Below are 8,955 nucleotides of genomic sequence, written 5' to 3' on the forward strand. Positions count from 1 at the left end.
TTTATTATTATTATTATTAACTTTATTATTATTATGTTTTGACATATTTTAACTTTAATAATATATTGTTGGTTGTTCAATATCTACATTATTTTGATATTTATATATGTATTTGTCTTTACATTTGGTAATAAACTTATTTATTTTTTTGTCACTATTCTATATTTTGGTGATATGAAATTGAAATAATAAGATGTTTATTGAGAATATTATCAAATTCTTAGCCTTTTGATATTATACTTTTTATTCTCTATTACTTTTTCATCTATTCCATTTAAAATGAAATTATCTGCAAATCATAAAAAGAAAAATTTCGAACAACAATTTTATTGTTTGAATGTGTAGAACCACTAAATTCTTATCGGATGATCGACACTATGAATAAGAGTTTTGTTTGATATTTATAGTCTCAAATTGGTAGGACTTTTAAATGATATTTATAGTCATAAATTTTGAGAAATTAGAATTTATGATTCCTTGTGTTGTGTCCAATTACGATCCTTACAACCTTAAAAAAAATGTAATAAAAAATATTGTCAAATTATCGATATTCATTCTCCTTCTTATTTCATCTTATATTGTTTTTTATTTACAACTTAGACTAACTATTATAATATCTATTTATATTAGAATTTATAAAAATAATACAAAGGAATTAATTTGAATGGTAGATCTAAGTAGCAACTACAAGCATTTAGTGGTTGTTCGACGTTGATTTTTAATTTTATTTTTCGACATTGATTTTTAATTTTATTTTCCATGTTTTTTAGTTAATATATGTGTTAACTTACATTCACTTTTTGCTAGTTTAATTAATTTGTTTAAAAATAATTAGTTCAATATAACTTACAAGTTACATTCACCTCTCATTGACAGAATTATTTCAATATACATTAGGAGAGAGAGGCTAAATAAGTTCTCTCGTGTAGAGATTTAGATTGATTATTGGTGGAATATGTATTGATCGTGAAAAATCACATGGGGCTTGTAGAGAGGTACAAGAAATTAGGGTTGAGAGAGTCTCTGCATCGAGCCTATCAGTACCCAGTAGTCTGCAAAGAACTGAGCTTCATTCTCAAGGGCGCTTACCGTCAAGTCCCCAAAAATTTGCAATCTTTCATCTTCGAGGATGTCCTCACTGCCTTTCACCTCCTCCCGGAGTAAGTATCATCTTTGTCAATTGATGGTTGATTTATTCCGATATAAACATCACATTTTCCGTGAAAGATTGGGATGAAGAATTGATTCTTCTAGATAGTAGCCAATTATGATATGACAGAAAATTAGTTAATCAAGCTTTGAAGAGAGAAAATTGGGTTGAAAACTTGATCCCCCAATATATGTTACAGAACTTACCACTATTTGCAGGCTTGAGCAACATGTGCATTATTCTAGGGAAAACATAGTTACACTGACATTCTTCATTGCCTGGTGCTTTATCTGTAACCGACATCAATTATTGCTATGAATGCACATTTTCTGTTTGTTTTATGCTCTACCCATTTGTGGTTTTGGCTATCTCTCTTCTTAATGTTAATGATACAATGGTTGTATTGATGACAGAATGCAGACACAAACTGCTGTCTCAGCTGCTTATGCCCTCCTTCAGACTGCGGAGTCAGTGTTACCCAAACAAAAGAGGGTTCTTGCTGTGTCAGAGTTTAAGCATGCTAAGATTTCTCACAAGAGGCGATCTAAAGTTAGTTCTGATTCTCCCACAAGTAGGTTTCCTCTTCTACTAAAGCAATTTAATTTTGGGAAAGAGATTGAAAGATTCACCTGCTCTATGTTAAGACATTTTTTCACAATGTACTTCAATGTTTTATTCATTATGTTGAAATTATGTCATTTCATCCTTTTTCTTGCTTATGTTTTAGCAATATGTTGGAACTTCATATGAGCAGAATGAGACAATGTGAAATTATTGAAGCTTGTAAAAAGTTCTACAGGACTGAATTTGGGGTGTGTAAGAGTGATTGATTGAGCCTCTTTGTAAATTGCTATTTTGTTACAATCTTATCACTGTAAAGATCTGATTGAAAAATTGCCAAATTAAAATTAGAAATGATTTTTTGTTGGTTTGGTATAATATTTTTTTAGATCATGATCCATATTATTTTCTTCCATGATCCATGTTAGAATGTGTATTTGTGTTGCTTCATTTCGTATACAAAACTATTTGATAGATCATGATCCAAATTATAGTGAAATTCTTTGCTTTCTTTTCTAGTTCATGATCAAATTTTATTTTTTATCATAATCAAAATTATTTGCTAAATCATTATGATTTTTGGAAACAACAACTGTAGATTTTTTGGATCGCAATCAACATGGAAAAGTGTATAACAAAACAGTCGACTGTTTAGTTCCATATTTTATTAGATTATGCATCTTGTTTATATAAGTTACTTGCAGAGTATTTTTTTTCTAGAAAACATTAATGTTTACATAAATAGAAATACTGCAAAATGCGGTTACTTGCAGAATGCAGAATTATTTTCCAGTTGATTCTTGATAATTCTCTGTTTTATTATGTTTCAGGTTCAGCTCAACTTTCTGAGGATGTCCTTGTGCATGTATTCAGCTTCTTGGATCTGAGGTCTTTAATATCTGCTTCTCAAGTATCCAGGTAGTTTTTCTTCACTGACCTTTATTTTATGCTTCCTCACATTACCAATCTCTCTTCTCCTTCCCCTGTGCCAACAATGCCCACTTTCATCTCCCTGCCAAAATGTAGAAAAAGAAAAATATATCTGCATCCCCATTTGGGCATTTGACTAGATGTCACCCAAGGTAGGTAGACGATATTGGCTATAGGTATTATTCCTATTCAAAGTGGTTCAATATGAAGAATAAATGATCTAACCTTTCTCCTCTTTACTCACGATGACCTCCTGAGGCACTGTTTTCGCTTTTTAGTGACCAACCACTATTTACTCCATCTTGGAACTTCATCCTTTTGTTGATTGTTCGTCCATTGTTTGTGTAGATACTAATTGTATATTGACATATTGTTCCTTTTCTAATTATCGCTTGAAATACAAAAGAAAGCTTCTTCTTTTTCTTCTTTCGCACCACAAAACTGTATGGTATCAAAGCCAATTTTCACTTGTTGCATCAACATGTCTTCATTGGACTCTTCTGCCAGCATTGAAAACTTATACATTAGACGCCACAAGAATTGGATGGTCAATGCTACCTAGAATGGTCAAGCGCCATCAAAGTATTTATCCGTGGGGAAAGGCAAGTTGCCTTTCCTCATCGAAAAGTCCACTGCTCCTCAAGATGATTCATTCGAAGCAATGGACATGGACAGCATCCTTATCATGACATGCTCAACTCCATTCAAATGAAATGGGGAATCATTTCTTTTTTTATGAATTCAAAATCGAGCTCAATATCCTCGACCTTAAACATGAAAATCTCAATGTAACATAATACTTCAACACACTGTCTCTTTTGTGAATCAAGTCGATGCCTTGGACCTTCATTCTTGGAATGATTAAAATGATGTTGCCATGACTTCGAGGGAAGCGGGCCGATTTTGAGACAAAGGATACGGGATACCAGATAGAGCCTTAGTGTTCGGAACATCACCAATGAAAAAGTGCTCAGACTTGTTCCTCTTAATCTTGAGACCGGAGCAAGCTTCAAAAATAATCAAAATCTTTCTAATCGCTATAAGATTATATGCACTAGGTTCCACAAGGAAAAGAGTGTAATCAGCAAAAAGGAGGTGAGATATATAGTTAGGTCTTCTCGAATTCCCAAAATTTAGACCAATGTAAAGTCTCGCAATGTTTGCCTTCTCAAAATTTTTGGAAAGGGCTTCCATAACAACAGTGAACAAGAGGGACAAGAGGGGGAAAGTGGATCACCCTGTCTGAGGCCCCTCGAGCTTTGGAAAATGTCGCAGACTTCACCATTGATGATAACGGAGAACCTTGCCTCAGATATGCAAGTCTTGATCCAACTACTCCATTTCGCTCCGAAATCCATCTTGCCAAAGATAAAAAGAAGAAAATCCCTATTAACATGATCAAAAGCTTCTCAATATCCAGTTTGCAGATGCATCCCCTCCCTTTTCTGGAGCGGATAAAATCGATGCATTCGTTGGCGATGAGGGCCGCATCTGTAATCTATCTGTCTTGCACGAAAGCCATTTGGTTGGGAGAGATAAGATTTTTCAGGGTAGCCTTAAATCTATTCGCAAGAGTTTTAGCCATAATTTTGTAGAAACTAGACGCAAGGCTGATAGGCCTGAAGTGCTCTCTTGCCCATTGAATCTTTTTAACGAGAACAATGAAACTGGAATTCCAACTCTTTTCAAAGGAGGCTATTGCGTGAAAGTGCCTAAAAGAATCATGGAAGTCATTTTTTAAGATGTCCCAGAATTCTCTAACGAAAGCAATTGTGTAATCGTCGGGCCCGGGGCCTTATCTCCATTGCAGCTAACGACGGCCTCCCAAATTTCCTAAGATTAGCTAAAGTGATTTCATACTTTATTATTTAATTCTTAATTTATTATTTATAAGCTGATTTTCTTAATTTATTATTTATAAACTGACTTTATGAATCATTATTATGAGTTTCTATCTTTATTTATATCAATATTAAATTTATATAAATATAATATATTTATAATTTGCGTATCTATACGTATCGTATCTTATATTTTCAAAAACTGCCGTATCATATTTGATACGATACCCGTATCCGTATCCGTGCAACATATGATAGAATAGTACACATTGCTACGTCTTTAATGGTTATGATGCGTAGCGACTAATGATGAAATAATATAAATGGATAATGACTCAGATTAGTTTGCCATGAAGAATGTAGTTGATGAATTCCCTCATAAGTTCTCAATCTTCTTATTCAAAGTTATTCTGTCAGGTAGTTAGGGTTCTTTCCTCACCTAGCAATAAAAGTCTCTTCTCATCTAATTCTACAACATATCACTTCAGGTTCACAATCTAAAGATAAAAAAGACATTAATGCACATGGATTTTCAAATCAAGTACATAGCAGAGACCACATCTTGTAGCCAAAGGATTCTCAAAATCTTACGGAATTGATTTTCAAAAATCCCTGCTCCAATAGAATAGTTCAATACCATTAGAATTATTCTTTCTGTATGGTAAGATATGAAAGAAGTATTGGTAAAAATACTAACAATAATTGACATCCAACCTAGTCAAGACCGCAACTCAGTTTATCAGACCAAACCTAAAGATTGACATGCACTCCATTTTAGAGAATGTAATAAAAGGATGGGTAGAATCATTATATGTTTCTTCTGACAGTTTAATTACAGAAAGTCTCACTAAAGTTCCCAGTTAAAAGTGATCTAACCTCCTCTTTACTCAATGTGACCTCCAAAGGAGTTGTTTGCTTTTCCAGTGACTCCATAATGGAGTACAAGTTGTGTTGCAGTTTTCATCTGTAAGTTTGTGATTATTCTTGCATCTTGGTTGTAATCATGGCTTGCTATGCCCATTTATAGGTCGTGGAACCAGGCATCATGTGACAATCACCTATGGTGTTTGCAGTATAATATATATTTCTTCCAATCGTGTAATCATTTAAAGTCACATTGCTCAAGAATTGATTATGAAGATACAAAGGAATTATTGACAAAGGAGCCTAACTATGACTGGAAAGGTGCATTTGTGAAAGCATTTCGAGGTATGTTGATTTTTATTTTTCTGGTTCTCTTGAATAGAAACTATTTTTCAAGTTGGGAGAATCTTTGATATTTGGCCGTGAACATAATTTCCCCACATTTTCATCTAACTCTTAGAATCCATGCTCTAACAAATACAAAGTTTCTTCCTGCAACAAAAACCTACAATTGACTAGCAAAAACTATATACTGTATATATATATATATATATAGTTGTCAAGTAAATAAAAAAGAAAATGCAATCAAAAGAAAATAAAGGGAGACTGAATCAGCAAAAGAAAGAATGATAGAAAGTAAGGGTAAAATGGTCAAATGCAAAATATAAAGTTGATTAAAGAAAGTTACAGAAAAATTATATACCATGATGTGTTTAGAAATAGCGATTTTTAAAAAAGACCTTAAACCTATTTAGAAATTAGTTGTCACATTTTTATTAATCACAATCTTGTTAATCACAATCTCAAAGAAAAATTGCTAATTGCTAAATTGCAAAATTGAAAATTATACTTTTATGCAAATTAAATTATTTTTCGATTATAGTGTGATTTTTGTTATTTATTTTCGTATATAAATTGTTCTTTAGAAATGATCAAGATTAGACTGCAACTTTTTGCTTTATTTGTTATAGAAGCTTTTTTGAGATCATGATTAGCTAGCTTACTTTATAAATTATTATGATATTTGACAAAGCTAACAAATATATGTTTTTCGGAATTATGATCAATATTAAACTTCTTATAACAAAACAGGGTATAATTGTTACTTTTTGTGTCTTTGCCAATGTTTGTTTGCACATTATTAATTTCAATTTCAGGAAAGCTGGCTAGGAAATTTAGATCTTTTAGGGCATACTGCATCTGTTGTGACTCGGTTGTTTGGCTGAGTAATATGAAATGTCCTCAAGGAGGAGAACACAAAGAACAGAAAGCCGGTATTCAGATTTTAAAACCCATTTCTACGGAGCAGGTAATGAGCACCAAAATTCTTTTTCTTTTCTCTGATATAAACTGTTTACTTCACATCTTTGTATGTCTAGAAAAAGTTTACGCCGGAATGACTTCTTGTAAACATACACTTGAATTTAGGAATGACTTCTTGTAAACATACACTTGAATTTAGGAATTCCATCACATAAGTCCAATTGGGTCCTAACATCGTATAGAGGAAAGAAATAAATAAAATGTCCTTTTTTTTGGTATCGTTTCAGATTGTGGACTTCATACTGCACAATCTTGACGACTATAGTGAAGATGACAGCACAAGCAATGAAAGTAGTGATTCAGATGAGGGAGATTTCGTTCATAAGCTTTGGGCTCTTCCGAGACACCTCGACCAAATTTTGTAAGTATCAATGGGTGAGACAACTATCTTGTAGTGGATATGAAGCAAAAACTGGAGATTGGTCATCATTGCTCTTAGGTAAGATTATTGAATTGTATAAATTATGCTTGGATGTGTATAATTTTATCAGAAATGTAACTAGATAGAAATTGAATTACAATTCATATAGGAGAAATGGTTAAATCTGATTTGTTTTATCATATTAAGTCCAAATTACATTGATCTCATTTATAATTCAAACCATTATATTGATTATTACAGATTTAATTGGAATGAATTGGTAATGGTTTGTATAATTCAGTTTAACATTATTTAATATTTTTATTTAAAATTAAAACTTTAAAAATAATATACATTTAGTTTCAATTTCAATTATTTATATTTTAATTATGCAAACAAAAAAAGGTCTCAAATTTCAATTTTGTCCAAAACATAACATTATGAATTCTTTTAAGAAATCAATATTCACATTTGTTGCTCCTTGTAATTGTGTTATTTGACATTGTTTGTATCTTGCTAATGGTAAAGTAGTACTATTGAGATAAATATTTAACAACTTTTAAAAATGCCCAAAAGTATTTTTTTTATGTATTAAAAAATTAATTACTAATCTTCTTTATCATTAATTTTAATCTTCTTTATCATTAATTTGATTCGGAATGGTATTATATTCATCACCAATCTCAACACTTTTCTATTGTTTTCATTTTTTAATCTTGTTTAATGCTTTGAACATCTTATACTTACTTCGAACAATGGAATAAACATGTCCCTTTAAACATAGGTTACAACTTTAGATGAACATTTATGTTTTAGGTCCATAACAAGTGTAATAATTTTCACGTAAGGTTAATTAGTAGAGATCGTTCGTTTAAGATAGGCATACGGGCTATAGTGCTGATGCATTTCCCACACATCACTAAGCAAAAAAAACCTTTAAAATAGAATTTTTGAAATTATTTTCTTTTCAAATTTCTTAAGAAACAAATTACGGGACAACTCTTTAATGAGCTAGCTATGTTCACTTTTCTAACATTTTATTATCAGTTCCTCATCTTAAGTTTGGTCAATGCAACTCTTAAAAGAGTGGTCTTTTGCCCGTTTTACGAGATTCGAGTGGAATGTAAGATAATGGGTTTTATCAAAGTAAATTGATCCATTCGACAATTTTCTTGTAACACAAACAAACCTAACAAGAGAGTTCAGGTTCGGGGTTGATTAAAAATAAGCGTACATGGGTCCACACCCGATTTATGAAACACGAATCAAGCGTTTGGACATCCAAAATAAGCGAAGGTATGAGATAGTCGTTAAAGAAAATCCTTAAACTAAGAAACAATATTATAGGACTTTTTGATATTAGTTGGGGAGACGGCAGAAACACACTAGTTTGGCATGATCTCTAGTATGAGGACCAATCACTAATCAATAAAGAGAAATTCAGAAAGAGGATCAGACGGGACTGCCTAGCTGCCAATGTCAGAAATAATAAAGACGGACTATAGAATTTGCTTCTTAGACGAATACCCGTGGGGAGACGCATTCTCGAACATATCAATAACATCCAATTCAATGAAAGAACAGACATACACCGATGAAAAGCAGAGGGAAATTAGAAGATAATTTCAAGGAAAGTGTGGAACACCATCCAAGAGAAGGAGCAAATAGTAGATTGAGTTAATATGGTCTGGTCGTCAAAGGTTATCCCGAGACACCAATTCATCGTATGGATTGCATTTTGGGAAAGGCTAAACACGAGAGATCGCGTCAGAAAGTACATGGAAATTCCGGATTCAAGTTGTCTGATGTGTAAAGGGAATGAAGAAATAGCTGATCATCTCTTCTGGAACTATTCATTTGCCTCGAAACTTTGGAATAAATTTGCAAAAAATATGGAGATGACCAGATTAACAGAAGACTAGAAA

General features: G+C 32.3%; 1 protein-coding gene across 1 annotated transcript; it reads left to right on the plus strand.

Annotated features, from left to right (window-relative positions):
- The first annotated feature begins 884 nt into the window (after positions 1-884).
- LOC124934924 (F-box protein At5g52880) lies at positions 885-7,285 on the plus strand. Its single transcript, XM_047475414.1, has 6 exons — positions 885-1,160; positions 1,564-1,721; positions 2,542-2,629; positions 5,510-5,691; positions 6,504-6,655; positions 6,897-7,285. The coding sequence occupies exons 1-6, from the start codon at positions 979-981 to the stop codon at positions 7,032-7,034; spliced, it is 900 nt and encodes a 299-aa protein (XP_047331370.1). The 5' UTR covers positions 885-978; the 3' UTR covers positions 7,035-7,285.
- Positions 7,286-8,955: the final 1,670 nt, after the last annotated feature.

The sequence above is a fragment of the Impatiens glandulifera genome, chromosome 4 (assembly GCF_907164915.1).
Source record: "Impatiens glandulifera chromosome 4, dImpGla2.1, whole genome shotgun sequence".
NCBI lineage: Eukaryota > Viridiplantae > Streptophyta > Magnoliopsida > Ericales > Balsaminaceae > Impatiens > Impatiens glandulifera.